This window comes from Condylura cristata, unplaced genomic scaffold (assembly GCF_000260355.1).
Source record: "Condylura cristata isolate star-nosed mole 26May11 unplaced genomic scaffold, ConCri1.0 scaffold00005, whole genome shotgun sequence".
NCBI lineage: Eukaryota > Metazoa > Chordata > Mammalia > Eulipotyphla > Talpidae > Condylura > Condylura cristata.
Window position 1 is genome coordinate 45,180,642 of NW_004567106.1, and position 18,990 is coordinate 45,199,631.

The 18,990-nt window shown below is 41.1% G+C and overlaps 1 protein-coding gene across 1 annotated transcript in view; it reads left to right on the top strand.

Moving 5' to 3' along the window:
- PRKAR2B (protein kinase, cAMP-dependent, regulatory, type II, beta) overlaps positions 1–18,990 on the top strand; it is a 66,144-nt gene that overhangs the window by 34,611 nt on the left and 12,543 nt on the right. Inside the window, exons 3-6 of the mRNA XM_004676926.2 lie at positions 1,951–2,003; positions 6,750–6,833; positions 13,688–13,794; positions 16,852–17,005. Of these exons, the coding sequence (XP_004676983.1) occupies positions 1,951–2,003; positions 6,750–6,833; positions 13,688–13,794; positions 16,852–17,005 (398 nt within the window). The remainder of the gene's footprint in view (positions 1–1,950; positions 2,004–6,749; positions 6,834–13,687; positions 13,795–16,851; positions 17,006–18,990) is intronic.

Sequence of the window (18,990 nt, forward strand, 5' to 3'; positions counted from 1 at the left end):
CAGCAGGTTTATAATAATGATGGTAATTGTATTAGTGACGATAATATTCTTGATGCCATTCTGTGGTCAATGGGAAGACATTTGTCAAACCTTCACCTATTCTTTTAAAGTTTCTGTAGCTATGTCATAATAAAGTCCATATGGATTAAGGGTAAGCGTTAAAATATTTACCCGTAAAAAAAAAAAAAAATGGAAAGAGGGGCCCTCTCTGGTGGCACACCAGATTAGGACAAAGCACTGCAAGTAGCCACAGCCGCTTCAGTGCAAATTCGATCCCCAGCTGTGGAGCTGACCCACATGGCACGGCAGACCTCTCCTGACCCGCCCGCTGCTCCCCTCAGCAGTGTACTTCGTCGATATGTCTGTTCTGCTCCCCACGCTGTCTCTGGTGAAGCCGCTCGCTACCCCCTACACCTCTGGCTTGTACCCCAATTCTGTATGAGTAAATAGATAAATCTAAAAAGAAAAAAAAAGGAAAGAAAAGAGAAGCAAATAAAGACCAGTATCCCATCCCCAAATTGGGGTGCTTTTGGCATGTCTGGTATTGTGTTTAAATCATATTGGGGAATTTTCTTCCCTATAAGATGTCACACCTCCAAAATAAACAAACATTCATAATCTGTAAAAACTGTACAATTGTAGTTAAAAGAAAGACTGGCTAAAATAATTATGAGAAATACGGCATTAAGAAACAAGTATAAATCAAAAAAAGAAAACCAAATACAAATATTCTCCATATAGAAAGACAAAGGGGGAAATGTAGTCGGTTTATAACTATTTGAACATTGTTCAAATTTAGTAATAATTAAAAAAATATTTATTTATGCATACAGAACTAGGGTACAGGCCAGAGGTGTGGGGATGAGAGGATTCACCAAAGACAGAGTGGGGAGCAGAGCAGACAGAGGGACTGAAATACACTGCTGAGGGGAGCAGTGGGTGAGACTGGAGCAGTCTGCTGCACCACGTGGGTCACCTCCCTGGCAGAGGATTGAACTCCTGCTGCAGTGGCTGTGGACAGTTTCATAGTGCCGCTAGTGCCACGCATTAATCCGTTATACAACCAGGAAGCATCCCCAGTAATAACTTTTTTAAATGTAAAACCATTTTTCCATTTAAGTTGGCAAAGATTTTAAGCAGTAGCATTCACTCTGTTGTACAGCATATAGGGTTCTTACACATTTTTTGGAGGACAGTAAATAGGGGCAGAAAAAAACTTGGTGAGAGGCAGGTATGCCTAAAATAATCCCCCATAATAGTATTTGGAAATAATTCATACAGCATAATCTGGAATGTAGACAAATACTTATATAAGAAGATGTTAGCCGCAAAATTGTTTTAATAGACGCTAGATAAATGCCCAGCATTTGGGAGTAGTTAATTACAACATATGCAGAATAATCAGAAGTTTTAAAAAACAATTATTTACAAATGGTCTAATGACATGCAAAATTCTTATAGGGTTAAATGTAAAAAGCAGTTTTTAAAATCGCTCATGCATTCTGAACTCAGCTCAGAATTAAAACTGGAAAAGAATATGCAATATGGTGGTATTTGCTCCTGGAGGGGTGGATCATGAATAATTTATGAAAGTTTCTATATAATCAATACAATGAAGTTGATCACTTCATAGCAATTGTAAACTTTCTCTTTTTAAATTAATGTTTATGTTTTGCCCATTTCTGTAGCTTGGAAATAAGGGTAAAAGTAAGCTATATTTCTCTGAATAGGAAAGCAAGAAATGATTGTTTATGTGTTGAAATGCAGTTTTATATATTAAATTCCTCATAAGTTGCAATGAGAAACTGGTTTTGGGGTAGACTGCTTTGAGGTGAATTAATGCTTTTTAAACATCACAGTATTGTTTTGTTCATTAATTCTTAAAGTTATATTGACTATAATTTGTTTCTTGATGAAAGTATATCTAAAATGCCCATTTTTATTTTATAGTATGTGCAGAAGCTTATAATCCTGATGAAGAAGAAGATGATGCAGAATCCAGGGTATGTAATTTACTGAACAAATTCATTTTAAATTGATACTCTTCATTCAGGAACATAATAATAGAAAAGATGTTCACAGGCATATAGGTTAATAGGAAACATAATGGAATTTTTTTTTTTTTAAGATTTATTTATTTGTACATATAGAACTGGGGTACAGGCCAGAGGCTCAGGGGTAGTGAGAGGCTTCACCAGAGACAGAGTGGGGAGCAGAACAGGCAGATCTATGAAATACACTGCTGAGGGGAGCAGCGGGCGGGTCAGGAGAGGTCTGCCACGCCATGTGGTCTCCCCCTCCAGGGCAGGCGGGATTCGAACTCATGAGGAAGTGGCTTTAGCTTCTCAGTGCAGTGCTTTAGCCCACTGCGCCACCAGGGAGGGCCATAATGGAATTATTTTAACCATTTCTTTTTTCTAGTCTTAACTTTGATACCTACTCTAAATCAATTTCTGTAGGATTATATTTACTCAAAGAGTCTCATTTTGGAGAAAAGCAAAGATGAACATAGAGCTCACTGCAGTTGTAGTTTTATTTCTTTTGCAAAATGCAGTCTCATGATGAAAAAAATGCTTTTAACTATCTTTTTCATAGTGATTTTTTTATGATGAAAAAACGCTTTTAACTATCTTTCTCATAGTGATTTTTTTTCTCAGCCAGATTTGCTAATAAAGAGAAAATCAGGGGGAAATCTATCTTTACTAGTTTATAACAACAAAAAGCTTGCTCTGAAACAAAACCAAAATACAAGGAAAAAATGTCAGCCTAGCAGTTATGATTTTTATAGTCTGTCATTCTAATATTTTGCTTAGATATTGGTTTTTTGGAGTTCCTAATGCTTTGTAAGATTTTTTTTTCCAGTTTGGTTTGAAAAGGTCTATAAGTTTTGCCCTTGAATTCCATCCGGCAGAGCAGGAATTTGAGGTTCTAGGTAAAGGTGGGTTTGTTTGGGGTCAGGTGGCTGAGGTGAGGTGAGGGTGGAGACAGGAGTGGGGATGTAATTCTCAATGATTTAAGGAATCCACCGAGATTCTATGTTAGAAAATGAGGCATTCTGATTTAAATTTTTAAAAGGTTACTTTCAGCTCTGTGTGCAGAATGGATGAAAAAAATGTGAAGATAATCTTGTCCAGTTTTCTTTTGCTTAACAAAATAGATAGATAATTAGTGTTTTCTTTAAAGAAAAATCCAAGTCATTTTTATTAATCAGTTTTCAGATTTTTTAAATTGGAAGACAGCAGAGGTTTAAAGCAGCAGTCTGGCAAACTTCCTGTAAATATTTTTTTTACCAGAAAGTTTACTTTTTCAGATAATAAATACTTCAGCTTTGGGGGAAGAGGAGAGCATACTGTTTCTATGGCAACGACTCAGCTCTGCTGTTTTGGCTTAAAACAGCCCCAAACCATACAGCAGGGCTGGGTCCCTCAAAATGTACCTGTGGGCACTTGTGTTTGTATGTCGTGTCATTTGTACATGTTAGGAAGTATTCTTCTTTCTTTTGGTTTTCTTTTCCCCCCAATCATTAAAACAGTAAAACCATTCTTCGCCTACAGGCCTAGCAAAATGAGCTGTGGCCTTCAGGCCATGGTCAGCTGACCCGGGTTTAGCGGACAGACTGCAACTGGCCTCCCTGATGAGTCCCAGCTCTGCGGCTTCTGGACTCTGTGATGTTGAAGTAGTGGCTTGGACAAGCTCATTTTCCTAATGTTCTGTTTCACTGGTTTCCTGCTTTAGGAGGAATAAAATGAGTTGATATTTTTAAAGCTCTTAAAATGGTTTCTAGCACATTGTAAATGCTACATAAAGCTTTAACAAATAAGATTTTTTGTCCTGAAATGAGATGTTAAATTGAATAAAAACACAAAGTGGCCTCTAGTAGAATAAAAACCACACTTGGGTACACTGCCGAGGCCCTTGCTAGCAGACCTCGTATGTAGGGTTACTCCAAACCGAACAGAAAAACGGTGAACCTTTCAATGGGGGAGAGCATCTTATGAGCAGCTGGCTTCAAGGCAGAGGAGCCAGAGCTTCAGAGAACCACAGTTTTTGACTGTTTGCTGTCCAGAACACTGCAGGACTTTACGGGGGGAGAGTGTCTACAATAGATAAAAGATTCTAGCTACTGAGGCCTGAAGGCAGAGAGAGGAATGGCATTAAAAAAGGAAAGCAAGGCAGAAGAGCAGTAGCCAGCACTCATGTGGAGGGCCAGGACACAAAGACAATTTAAGGGACTGATTCATAATGGAAGACGCTGAGGAGAGTCATGAGCAAGAAAGATGAAAAGGCTTTTGGACTTTGGTGTGAGGGCTCAGAGAAAGGGGCCGAGTTGGGAGAGAGACTTGTCAGCTGACAAGACAGAGGTAGGTAGGTGCAAGCAGGCGACCCAGCCTCCCACTGTTTTCTCCCTGAGGACTGAGCTCTCAGCTGGCAAACATTTGTGACTGGCCCTCCCTGGTGGCTCAGCGGGTTAAAGCCCAGCACTAAGAAGCTTAAGCCACTTCTGCAGGAGTTCGGTCCCTGCCTGCCCCGGAGGAGATCCACATGGCAAGGCAGACCTCTCCTGACCTGCCCGCTGCTCCCCTCAGCAGTGTACTTCATCGATCTGCCTATACTGCTCCCCACTCTGTCCCTGGTGAATCCTCTCACCCTCTGCTTCTCTGGCCTGTACCCCAATTCTGTATGAATAAATAAAAAAATCTTAAAAAAAAATGTGTGATTGCTTCATTTGGCAGTTCTAGATGGTATTGTGAGGTGAGAAATAGCCTGTTTTATTACAAAACTTAAAGTAGGGAGAGGTGAATTTTGATTTAATATAGTTAATATCCAAGATTTAAAACTTTCCTATATGGCAGTGAGTTAGCAGGCTTCACAGTCTGCTTTTCCTGTATTCATGTCATCTTCAGCTCTAGTTTGAGATGAATTGCTCAGCTAGTAAACAAGTTGGCATATCCCTTACTCTTACAGGAAAAAATGCAGTGCCTTTCTCTCTGACTGGCGAGTCATCTTTCATATAACAGATGAAAGATGGCACATGTGAAAGCTGGCACTTACAGCTTGTATTCATTTTTTGTTATCTCAGTTGGTTTAGAAATGCTGATTTTGAGGAAAGACATGGAATCAACCCAAATGCCCAAAAGTAGATGACTGGATTAAAAAGATGCAGTACATAAACACAGTGGAATATTACTCAGCAATCAAAAACATAAATCCATGGAGCTGGAAGCAATCATGCTTAGTGAAATAAGCCAGAAAAAAAAGGAAAAATACCAGATGGTTTCACTCATAGCAAGAGTATAAAGGACCAGGGGAGAAAATAATAATAATAATAATGAACAATTATATACCAGAGACATTTTGCAGGTGTGGAGTGGGTAATGGGATCAAAAATGGGGGGAGGGCGAAGTGCCTAGACTATGGGGATGGCACATAGGTGATTTGGTGATGGGAAGCCCACGGGGATTACAAAAAGAAATGCTGATTTTGCTTGTCCACTGTGATATATTCATGAGAACACAACTTAGTACAGCCCAATTCTGCCTTCCCACTGAGAAGGGGAAGGGCCTCTCATTACCTCCGAGGTCACATTCCTCGTGACCACTTCAGGAGAAACGTGTGGCACATACAGCGCCCCTGGAAACTGACCCTGTGCCTGCTGTTTGTTGGACCATCTCCTGCCTCACAAAATCATTCCATAGTTAGGGACTTCCCATGTTCACAATGAAAGGACCATTGGGCATGTCTGTTGGGCCTTCAGTCAGAAAGAATTCTGGAGAGCTGAAGACCATATTACTTACAGAGGCATCTGTCTGTCATCTTCATCATGGATTTACCAACAGGCTGGTGTGCTGGTTGCCCTTAACTCTTTCTAGAATGAGAGCATCAGTACTCTTGTACTCAGTTTTCTCTCACACACACTCTTGCTGTGGTGGAGTCTGGTTTGCCATCTCTTTTTGGAAAATGCTGGAGGTATTTAATGTCTCATGAAACTTACATGTAGGAGTTTGCTTACTTTTAGAGACTTTATGAAGTTTTGAAAAAAAAAAATCCTGAAAATATCAAACTCAAAGTTAGAATATATCAAACAGTAGTTAGTGAGGAGTAAATACAGAACTGAGGAAGTTTCTGGATTTTCAGGGTAGCTGAGAAAATATTTGCCTTCTGTGTGTTCCAAATGCTGACATCTTTAGCGATTAGCAATGCTGATGTCTTCAGTGGTTCCTGTAACCTGGGCCGGGGGAGACACTCTTGGGAACCACTCAAGTGCTGCCTTGAAGAAAGTGGTCCCAGTGGTATTACTCACTCTTACTTTTTTTTTTTTTAAAGATTTATTTAGTTATGCATACAGAACTGGGGTTACAGGTCAGGGGTGCAGGAGGCGGGGCGGGGGTTAGGGGGCATGAGAGGATTCACCAGAGACAGTGTGGGAAGGAGAATAGGCAGATTGAAATACACTGCTGAGGGGAGCAATGGACGGGTCAGGAGAGGTCTGCAACATCATGTGTGTCACCTCCCTGGCTGGGGATCAAATTCATGCTGCAGTGGCTGCAATCACTTCATAGTGCTGTGCTTTAACCTGTTGCACCACCAGGGAGAGCCACTCGCCCCTGCTTCTTAGGGGACCATAACATCAACAGTGAACTTGAGCGCTAAAGATCTACCATCCTGCTGGGAAACTTCATCCCTTTGCATTAGATAAACCAACTAATTTTGGCTTTGTCTGTTTTTTTTTTTTTTTGTTATCCTTTTAGATCATACATCCAAAAACTGATGATCAAAGAAATCGACTGCAAGAGGCTTGCAAAGACATCCTGCTGTTTAAGAACCTGGATCCGGTAAGATATAAATCGCAGTCGTAGTTTTTTTTTTTTTTTTTTTGCTGTTTGAAGTCCTATGGAGGGTCTTGGATTTTACCTTCTGTGTAAACAGACATCACTGTTTAAAGATGACAGTGTGGTGTCAGATATAACCCACTCTGGCTGAGTACTGAATGGGAGGTCTCATGCTGTTAGATGAGGAGCAAGCCTGTCTGTCTGCTGGGGGAGACATTATCTCCTTCCTTAAGGTTACCTGTTTTGAATGTCACCCTGGGAAATGGTCCAGAGAAGTTCAGACCGTGTATTGTCTCTCAATGAGCAGCAATGGTAACTCCATTTTAATGTAGAACTTTTACATTATGCCTATTACAAAAGTAATGTTGTACTTGACTTTAAAGGTAGGGGGACTTTTTTGTTTTGTACAAGTTTTGAAATCTCTATCTTTGGTTTTCTTATGTAACTCCCCTTCTCACTGTGATGAGCATGCTGTTTTTGCCCTGCACTCTGACCTTGGGTCTGTTTCCCCTGCCACAGATTTTGCTTGCTTGTTGCTATTCAGTGCTGCCATGCTTCAAATGTGAAGACTGGCTCAATTTTTGTAACTTACAATTTTCAGGTTGGTGCCATAGAGAAAATACATTAAATCAGGACCTACTCTTAAAGGCCGCTTAAAAAAACCTTATTTATGTGTGGAACTGGGGTGCAGGCCAAAGATGCAGGGGTAGGAGGATTCACCAGAGACAGACTGGGGAGCAGAGCAGGCAGAGTGACTAGAATACACTGCTGAGGGGAGCAGCAGGCAAGACAGGAAAGGTCTGCTGGGCCTTGTGCGTCAGCTCTCTGGCCAGGGATCAGACTCATGTCTCTGGCAGGCCATAGCTTGATAGCACTGAGACTAACCTCTGCACCACCAGGGAGGCCCTAACAGATGTTATTTTTTTAGCCCACAAGTAAGACTTTTAGTCGTCATTAAAACTTTGAATTTTAAACAAATTCTTAAACTAATGGCTCTCTTCCATCAGCTCATTCAACTTTCGCACCTGTCTCACCCCCAGTAGCTCTGCTGGGACACCATGAGTTTTCTCAGTCCAAATTTAGGCTTCTGTAGCATTTTTACTTTTCTAACAAAGATGCCACAGAAATGGTAAATAGATGGCCCAATCCTGTGTCTTCCTCAGTGCTGTCTGGACTCTCTCAAGTCATTTGTCTACACCTCTCAGAGTGTGATTTCATCATCTTCCAGATATGGCAGGTCTATCAGTGCTGAGCATAAGAGATTGTCCGAATATGATTGCTAGGTTTTTTAGTAAAACTAACACAGAACAGACAAGCAAGTAGACATCAGTAGCCTTGACATCAACACACGCTTCGATCATGAGCTGCCGGTTTTTGACCCTGGAACACATGTAGGGTCTTGGATTTTACCCTCTGTGCAAACAGAAGAAAAATGGCCTTACCTTGTGTTGGTAAGATCCATGCCATGAAGGTTAGTCAGGCAGTTTGGGCCCTCAGCATCTTCGGTGATTAGCTTGAATTTTGAAATACAACTTCACCATTCTACAGGTCAGCAAGGCTCACCTGTTGAGGCCTTGAGGCCATCCAATGTGACTTTGGTTCCTAGAATTCTCATGACTCGTGTTTTTCCAGTATTTCTTACATGAACATTGCTGTTGCTTTCACATCATACCCATGTTTCCTAGGAAATAGGCTAGCCACTTCATTCTTGCTTCCTATCTGGTCACCTTTCAAAAAGTGTCTGCCTGTCTTTGCCTATGGCATGGTGCAGCTCAGAGAACCACAGTGGCAAAGCCATTCTTAATAGCCTTCTTGGAGCACCAGATGCACACACAGAGGGGGCAAGCCCATCTGAAGCATTTAAAGCAGAGGACGACCAGATTTGTCTGAGGTCACCTGAGTGTACTGTAGATGGTAGAGCTAAAGGACAGAGAATGCAGAGGAAGAACAAGGGGTGGAGCTCACTGAGGAAGCCATAGCATAATCCTGCTTAGGACAGGAGAAGGGGATAGTTTCACAGTATATTCAGGACTGAGAGACGTGGGTATCTGTGGCAGAATGAGCTGGAGCCTGAAGGAAAGACTCCAGATGAATTTCACCGTCTTGCTGAGATGACTGTGAAGGTGGCACCTTGCCCTGAAATGGGTGCCCTGCGAGAGGAGGCGAATTACTCACTAGCAAGAAGAGTGATCTTGGCTTTGTGTCTTCTATCTCATTTGAATTTCCTGAAGTCATAGTTTTGCTTGAAACCTTTGGCACTTCCTAGACCTCGGAACATTTGTCGTTCTGATAAACTGTATATTCATACATTGAGCATAGCATTTATAATTATCAATCTCTTTGAAGATGTTCTTTTCATGAATATTTTAATGCTCGACTCAGTAGGCCATTTTCCTTCTGAAATTATTTCTAATTTGAGGCAAACTCAAGTAATTTCCCTGTGCTATATGATAGGCTCTTTCATTAAAGGAGAGTAAATTGTTATTTTTTAAGTGAGTCAGAACCTTTTACTGAGTTCAGTCACAAATTTGCATTTGTAGGAGAATAAGATGTGGATTTCCTACCAGTAGTTGTCAGTCATTATGATAAGACCCTGCATATTAAATATTTCCTAAGTTCTTCTCACGCTGTGTATAACTATGGGAAAATGACATTTTGATTGACTGTAGCAGACACCTGTCATAGAGAAGTTCTAAAAGAAATAATTTTTCTCTATTTTATCAGAAATTACTTTTTTAGACACCCATGTATGAATCCTTCAGCTTTAGAATGTGTTTAAAATACAACCAAAATATTGAAAAAAAATGGTTTAGCAGCCCATCTTTTTTCCCCTTTGACATTTGGAGCCAAATCTAATCAATAAAGTGGATATTTTCCCTCTATCTATACTAACAGTTAAAAAAATAACTAGTAAGCAAAACAAAATATTAGCAAACCATTTAATCAACTTTGAGAATGTTGATAGGTGACCGTATGTTGTTGCCTGGGTCAGTGAACTCATTTTCAGAATTGTCCCCGTGGGTCAGTTAGCACTGCACTGAGAAAGCAGGATGTCACCATCTCACTGTTTCACTGCCTCCTGCACTTCGGCTTCCTCCAGGCCTGGCTGCTGCTCCAGAGAGGGGTCAGGATGCCACAGGGGCCTTCAGGGAACAGACAACTCTTCCCACATACACATCACCATCCTTCTTCCAATAGTTTTTCATAGCCCCAATGAAGATGCAGTACTATCACTGCTTAAATGGAGAGTCTGATTTGTTAATTAATTAAAAAGTTAACATTAACTAACATATGCAAAAAGTTCTAGTAGTCAGTGCAAGGAACCTCCCTTCCTACAGTGCCCAGAATGCCTCAGCCTGGTTTCTCAGAGCTAGGCTCTGTGTATACAAGTGTCTTATTTTTAAAACACTGGTGGAGCACACTCTACAAAGTCTGTTGTCCTGTTCTTTCTTTCTTCTTTTTTTTTTTTTAACTTAACAATATATCAGCATTTATTCTTTTTAAAAATTATAACAAGAGACTGGAGAGGGGGGATCCCAGAATGTCAAAATAATATTGAAAAAGAACAAAGTTGGAAGACTCACATTTACTAATTTTCAAAACCTTCACTATAGACAGCATGTTGCTGACTTGGAGTTAGACATGTAAGGCAGTAGGACAGTTTGAGAAGCTGGAGCTTGACCCGTCTGTCTGTGCCACTTGATTTTGACAAGGGTGCTACAAAAATTCGACGAGGAAAGAATAGTCTCTTTAACAAGTGGGGGATAACTGGATATCCACACGAAAGAGCAAGGTTGGATTCTGACCTTATACCACTTATTTAAAGTGGTTTGAAGACCTATGGTAACAAAACTTAGGAGAAAACACAGAGCAAGTCTCATGACCTTGCATTTAACAGTGGACATTTAGGTACATGCCCAAAAAGCAGAAGCAAGAGAAAAAATGAATTGGACTTCTGAAAAATTTTGTGCATCAAAAGGCATTATACAAAACAAAACAAGTAAACAAACAAACAAAAAAAGCTGGAAAGATCTACATGGTGGAAAAAATATTTGCAAATCGTATGCTGTCTAGTAGCCAGAATATAAAGAACGCTTTACTACTCAACAACAAAAACAATGACCTAATTTAAAAATGAACAAAGAACTTGAGCAGATGCTCTTCCAGTGAAGATATACAAACGACCATGAAAGATTCTCATGAAAGATTCTCGGTGTGATTGATCATTGTGGAAATGCAAAGCAAAACAATAGTGAATTACTACTTCCCTCCTGCTTGGCTGGGCATAATTCTTAAAAAGGAAAAAAATAACAGTTGCTGGTGAGGATGTAGAGAAATTAGAAACTGAGTACATTACTGGTGGGAAAGTGAGATAAACAGTTCAGGCGCGGTGAAGTGACTGTTGGTTCCATGCGGCCCAGCACTCCGTTCCTAGGTGTCTGCCCAAGAGAGTTATAAACAGATATTGAAACCGGTACTGGTATACATGGGCATTCATAGCCACACCACTCGCAGTCCCAGGAAAAGGTGAAAGCAGCTCACCTGTGTGTGGGGCTGTACTGACGAGGGGCTGTGACTGCTCGCTCATGGGAACGCATGAAGTATGTTCTGCTCTGCCAGGATGATCCTTGCAAATGTGATGCTGAGTGGAAGGAAGCACACAGCCTTCTGGTGTTTGGATATGGCAGACTTACCCAGCATCTTGTAAATAAACAGGGGTTTGTTCCAACCTCTCACTGTTCCGATGCTGCAGTGAAGTATACCTGTGCATTTGTCAGCTCACAGACATCCATCGAAGAACTTCCTAGAAAAGCAATAGTGAGGTGAAGGGTGTTTACATCTGACATTTCCTTAAACACGTGCAGAATTCTGTCTGTAGAGTTGTTTCCATTTCACCTTTCTGAAAGCAGTCCCACATCTCCAACTCAGCCTGAATCTTTTGGCATGTGACAGGTGAAAATTGGTATCTCATTTCAGTTGTAATTTGCACTCCTCTTTAGTTGGAGAGGAGTTGAACATCATTTTATATTTCTAAGAGCACCCTCCCACTTAATTCTGGAATCTGCAGATTCTGTCGTTGTGGAGTTTTTGGTCATCAGCCCTGCTTGCACCTGACTGCCTGTTTAGTCTGAAAATTCATGTCCAGTGGAGCTAGAAAACTGATTCTGTATTTTATCTCCCCCCTATATTTTCACTTTTTCTGGGATGCCTGTCTTGTCATCTCATTGAGGCTTTTAATTTTCCTAGCCCTTTATTTCCTTTTTACAAAATTTCGTAATTGTGAGTAAAATCGTTGAAACCCTTAGGATATACAGCAACAAGAAAGAATCTGAATAAAAACTGTGGACTTGAGTAACAAGGCTGTGTCAGCGCAAGTTCATCAGTGAATGTTGTCAGTAGGGGTGAGGCTGTGGGGATATGTGAGAATACTCGTTTCTCAATGTCACTGTGAACCTAAACTACTTTAAAAGTTATTTGAAACTGATGTAGAGCTCAGAAAATCAAGGTTACTTTGAGATTGAGCAGAGGAGGTACCACTCATTATATGGGTGAGCTGCTTATCTCTGCAAGTGAAGCCGCTGCCAGTCACCATTTTAGTTATGTTTTGTTTCATTTCTCCTAAGACTCTGACTCTGCTCCCAAGTATGGGGTCCATACTTGGCTGCGGGGAGGTCAGGGTGGAGACACTTGGGAGGAAGGTCTGGCCTGATCTTGTAGGACTTCGGATCAGTCTGCCTCTCATTCCCTGGCTGATGGAAGAGTTTCCCAGGCGGAAGCTGGTGGCAGTTCCTCCACACTCAGGCCCATAGGCCCTCCTCAGGTGCTCTCTCTGCCACCCCCATGTCGCCTTCCTTTGCCTGGGAATCCCATGCCCATTAACTGCCTTTGCCAGACTCTACACTGTGGTGGATGTGTTCCTTCACCTCCTTGGGGAAATGATAACAGGGTCTCAAGGAGAATCACATATTGTGATCCAGAAAGTTTGTCTCTCCAACTTGTATTTTGCACATACATCTTTTCCTCCTTCTCTTCAGCCCCTTGGTTTATTTCTAATAATAACTGATTTTGACTTGGAGAGTAAGTGTTGCACCTTTTTATATCCATGGGGAGTGACATGACTAGCTACTCAGATCTAACAAACAGCAGACGACCCTCTTACATCCTGGCTTTTCTCGTGCTCCCCACTGTGCTAGGTCTGCATTTCCATTTGTTCTGTCCAGTCAGATTTCTTTGAATTGCTTCTGTTTTTGTTCTGAGGGAAGGTTTCTTTCACCTAAGGGCTTATTCTAATTAGCTGAAGCTCAAAGTTCTTAAAGGCTGGCAAACCAGACAACAGCAAAAAAAAAAACCTTACATAGTTTTTAAGTGGTTGTTGACTAATAATTTTGATGCTTATGACTTCAGTTTGTGTAAATAAGCCCTGGGAAGTAAATCGTTGCTTCTTGAAGAGAACCTTATTGATTCAAAATGTTTTGCACAATCATTTTTACTTTTACTTTTGTTGTTTTTCTACTTTGCTGTTCCGGTCTTGGTGCTAAACCAAAAATGTAAGCTAATTACATTTTACAAGGTATGTGGTGACTTGGCAAAATTTTCATATTATAGTGGTTGCAAATATTCTGAAATAGACTAATTATAATTATTTTACTCAGACACTGAATATGAGAATAAATATATAATCATTTCTTTGGTAAATGATACAGAACACTGCTGTGTTGTGTTTGTTTTTTTGACAAGACTTAATGATATTTGCATTTATTTGAGCTTGTTCATAGAATTATAAAGTAACAGTGGTTACTTGAGTAAAATGTGTTCTAAATAGACATAAAGATTCTATCTTTTCTTTTGAAAAACAGGAGCAGATGTCTCAAGTATTAGATGCCATGTTTGAAAAATTGGTCAAAGAAGGGGAACACGTAATTGATCAAGGTGATGACGGTGACAACTTTTATGTGATTGATAGGTAAGCTTTGCACCACTTCCCTCTGAGATGTAATCTGCATTCTTGTGTCAAATCTCGGTGCTATCACTACTGACAGTGTACTGTGATACTTTTTATCACTTTTACTCTTTGTGACAACCATAGTAGGTATGTAAACCTGCTATGAATTACGCAATAGAACCACACTAGATCATGAAAAGAAGCGAAGTTTATAGAGAAATGGATGCTTTTTGGTTAATTTCAAAATCTCCACCTTTTACTCTGGGCCTCCTTATTTTTAATTCCTCTTGAGAGGTAGGTGGTAAATGTGATAAATGCTTAATACAGTGAGACAAGAAACTAACCCAGCATCTGGGATGTTGAATCAGTGTAGCTGAATCTGTTATTGTGGTTTTTAAAGGGTTCTTTTTAATTATAAAGTCAAACATGATAGTAGTTTTAAAATATATATCTTTCAGAGGGTCATAAGGTAAAAAAATAAATCTAATTCCTAGAGTTTCAGTATCCTTAAAGTGAATAATTTGCGTTCCTTCCAGAAATTGTGCATTCTTGTGTCTTTTTTAAACTCTCCAGAGATATCAGTTTATTTAAGTAAGAAGGCGAGCATCTATATTGGAAATCTAATGTCTGAAAACTTAAGTTGTGCTAATTTCATCAAAGAACAACGTGTATTCTGTGATTAGTTAAAAATGTAATTTGGGGGCTGTCAGAACTAAGCCTTTATTTCTTCACATTTGTGAAGCAGTGGCAAAGTGTTTACAAGTTACTGGGTATCTTCAGCCCATTCAGATGAGCACAGATCATCTCCCAGCCTGATTTATTGGTTTATATTTCCTTCTTGGGTAGAGTTGTATTCAACTCAGAGGCCTTCCTTGTTTAAAGTCACACCCCACCTGCCTTTTCAGGTCCCAGTTCTTGAGCTCGCTGTGTGGGTGGCATTTTTAAAACATCAGTAGCACATGCTCTATGAATCCAGAGTTTTCTCTGGTGCCTCATTCCCTCAGACCTAGCACCCTAGAGGTCAGGAAACTGTTGTCAGAGGGGTGGGTGGTTGCTACAATTTTAGGATAGAACAGAACCAGTTGTCCCAGTTGTGAGTTCAAATCACAACTTTGGTATCTTTAACAACTTTCATCAGTAAACTACCTCAGAAACTCACCCAACTGTTTAATTGTATTTAATATTAGGGGTGTGTGATAAATGTAAACACAATACAGGATTTTTTAGTAGGCATTTTGACAATAAAATCTGACTTGTATTTGTATGTACTACATTCCTATTTTAGATAAGATTCTAGTCACCCATTTTATGGATGAAAGGTCTCCCGGAAAGAAGCTTGGGAGTTGGTGACAGGGACCCAGGTGTGGTGCCCTGGGGCTAGTCTCCGTACACCAAAGAGTTGCCAGAGCTATGCTCCATGCACCATCCCTGCTCCCTCATAATTGGGAGGAAATCCATAGGAAAGAGAGAGAGAGAGAGCACGGTATTTTAGTAGATTTTAGACTGACATGATTTTAATAGGCCTATTAACTCATTTTACTTCTCATTAGCTCATTTGTCGTATATTTTGTTCCACCTGAAGTAGAAAATGGTTTTAGTGCAAAAGCGTATATATAGAAGAATAAATTATTCTTGAAACAAGTTCTACAGAGCATCCTTGAAATAGCTGTTTGCTCCATGACTTGTATTAAAAACCAATTGCTCTTGTTCATTAATACCATTTCTCTAGATTTTTACTTTGATTGGCTCTGTAAAATTCATGATTTTTTTTTCAGATCTTAAAATCACCCCCATCTTTGTCTTTGTTAGGTTTAGCCAGTAGGGTAAAACCAAAAAAATTCTGCTGTCTGGCCTCACAGATGCTTCAGCGAGCCTTCAAACCATGTTCTTTGATAAAATACAGTATCACAAGGACAGTCCTCCACAAGAAGAATGTGGTTTATATAAATCCAGGACCTGGAAAGCACATACACAGTGTCAAGCAAACTGAACTTTATTTGCCTAGGAAGCAAGCCCCAATTAAAAGATCAGCTCAGAAAAAATATTAAAAGACCAGGACCAGATAGTCTGAATTTCCAGCACTCTTTTACCTTTAAGTGGATTTAAGGGGACAAAGGATCAGATGATGTAGAGGGGAGAGAGTAAATATTTTGGGACTAGCTGACCTCTGGTCTCTGTCACGACCACTCACGGCTGCTTGTGTGCGCAAGTCTATTTCAGCACAAGGAGCCAGGCTGAACATCACGACTGCCAGCTCCTTTTCATTACCAAGGCCCCTGGTAGGTGCTGTAACATAGTGATGGACCTAAGTCTTAAGAACAATATTCTTTACTTATTATTATTATTTTTTAAAGATCTATTTATACATACAGAACTGGGGTACAGACCAGAGGTGTGGGGTTGGGGGGGGGGTGAGAGGCTTCACCAGAGACAGAGTGGGAAGCAGAACAGGCAGACTGACTGAACTACACTGCTGAGGGGAGCAGCGGGCAGTCAAAAGAAGTCTTGCTGTGCCAAGTGAGTCAGCTTCCTGGGTGGGGATCAAACTCATGCTGCAGTGGCTGCTATAGCTTCATAGTGCTGTGCTTAACCCAGTGTGCCACCAAGGAGGACCCCAAACTTTTTTTTATTTTTTAGAAAAAGTTGTCTTCATCTAGTCACAGAAGTCATAGCTGGCACTTTTAGAAACACAGCCCATTTGAGCGGATCACCGACCCGAGCCCTCCCTTCCCGCCGCCCAGAGATGGCTGCCAGTGGTCACACAGGCACCGTCAGTATTCAGACTCTTTCAATCAGTCCTGGTCACACTGTCATCATTTCTTCATCTTCATTTTTTCTTGTCTCATTTTCCCCAGCAGGCACAAGCACAGTCCGTAGCCTCGTCTGATTGAAGGTGTCTGTGCCCTGGAACAGGTGGTGGCTGGCGCGTATAACACCCTTGCGTTACTCATAGTCTTCAGAGGGAAAAGGAGGCTGCCAATGAGATTTTATTGCAAGCTCCCTTGCCCTCTCAATAATGTTTTATTGTAATGAGATTCTACTTGACATTATTTGTCTCTACTTTCCTGTGTCCAACAGAGGAACCTTTGATATTTATGTCAAATGTGACGGTGTCGGAAGATGTGTGGGTAATTACGATAATCGGGGGAGTTTTGGCGAACTGGCCTTAATGTACAACACACCCAGAGCAGCTACAATCACAGCTACCTCTCCTGGCGCTCTGTGGGGCTTGGTGAGTGAAGGATTCATTTGATGTGGATGCTATTACTTGTTGAAATCATTATGACAAGAGTCAGGTAGGTATATGCGGATTACTAATAGGTAGACTTGAAAACATCAATCATCGGGAATTTATTAAGCCTCAACTTGGATGCTGAGCCGGTAGAGACTAGGACTGTTGCGTTAAGTCTTGTGTTCTTTTCACGAGTGGAGTTAAGTCAGGAGCTTAACCAGCTGACTCTGGGAAAGACTCAAATTAAATCTTACATCGCTTTTAAAAACCAAGCATCCACACAAAGCCTTCAGCATTGTGTTCTCAGGTAGTTCCCTGAGGTAAGTACTACAGTCTGATAAATGGATGATTCTTAAAGTGTGGTCCCCCAACCAGAAGCACCTGTATCACTTTGGAACTTGTAGAAATGTCCTTTCTGGGGCTCACCTACTGGCTGGGTTCCTCTGCATCAGAAATTCTGGAGGTGGCCCCCGTCACCTCTGTTGGTCCAAGCCCGCCAGGTGAATCCAATTGGCCCTACAGTTTGAGAAACTATTGTTTTTAAATTACTCTGGGGGTATAAGTTGATGGTAACAACTTAGCATGGAAAAGCAGCTGCATAGAGAAAGTACCTCTGGGTCTATGCCTCTCACCTGGGATGCACATCAGAATTACTTGGGACATTTAAAAACAATCTTCTTACCAAAGTCCCACCACAGGGGTATTGAATTCAGCTCTCTGGAGGTGGAACCCAGGCCGTGCATCAAAGCTTCTTAGTGGTGACATTAGAAGTCAAGTACAAATCTTATAGATGGGGTCGAGTTGCAGACAAGTGTGGAGCTGGTGCTTCTCAGACTTGAGGTGTTCACAGGACACCTGGGACTCCTACTTAAAATGCAGCCTGGGACTCGGTCTGAGAAGGGGCCTGTGACTGCTTGTCTCAGAAGCTCCTGGGAGACTCTGCACTGTCTGTGCTCAGGACTCACTTTAAACAACACTGACTTGGGGGAATGTTTCCAGTACTTGTGTTTTCTCTCAAGCACCATGACATGCACTGATCAGGTGGTTTGTTTCAAATTCTTCTGGGGAAGGAAGCCAGGCTGAAGTTTGTGGGCACCCTCCTCTCCCCAGGACCGGAGATGACAGAAGTAACACATTCGATTTCAACTCAGCATTTGACTCTGAAGTGGATTCAACTGAGAAAAACAGCTCTTGACATGAGAAACAAGACATACTGTACATTTGATTAGGACCAGGCAGCTACTCTTTTCTTATTAGAAAATGTGAGGCGTCACATGGTAGCAGAGGAAAAATTGGATTTGTTTCAGGTAGAAGAAAACACAGCGTGTAATGTGTTTTAAGGACTAAAAGGTGTAAACACCCAAAGACAAACATGTAAAAACCCCAAACCAGAGCAGACCTAGTTCTTGGGACATGCTTGCCAGTCACAGAGAAGCAGAAGCCTAGAGCCTGCCCACACGCCTTTCATGAAATGACTCATTGTTTTAAAGTCTGATCACCCCGAACCTAACTTTGTATGGAATACACACACACACATAACTTTATATCAGATATTTATTTATTTATTTATTTATGCATACAAGAACTAGGATACAGGCCAGAGGTGCGGGAGGCAGGAGAGGGGTGGTGGTGAGAGGACTCACCAGAGACAGAGTGGGGAGCAGAACAGGCAGACTGACTGAAATGCACTGCTGAGGGGAGCAGCGGGTGCTTCAGGAGAGGTCTGCTGCACCATGTGGGTCACCTCCCGGGCCAGGGATCAAACTCATGCTACAGTAGATGAAGCAAGCTTCCTTGTGCTGCGCTTAAACCTGTTGCACCACCAGGGAGGGCCCTTATTGAATATTTTTTTTTATCTTTTTTTTTATTACAAAGTTTATTTTTACATCATTTTGCACTTTTTTTTTTCCATCTCGATTGTAATCCCCGCAGGTTTCCCATCACCAAATCACCCCTGTGCCACCACCATAGTCCCGTGCATTTCC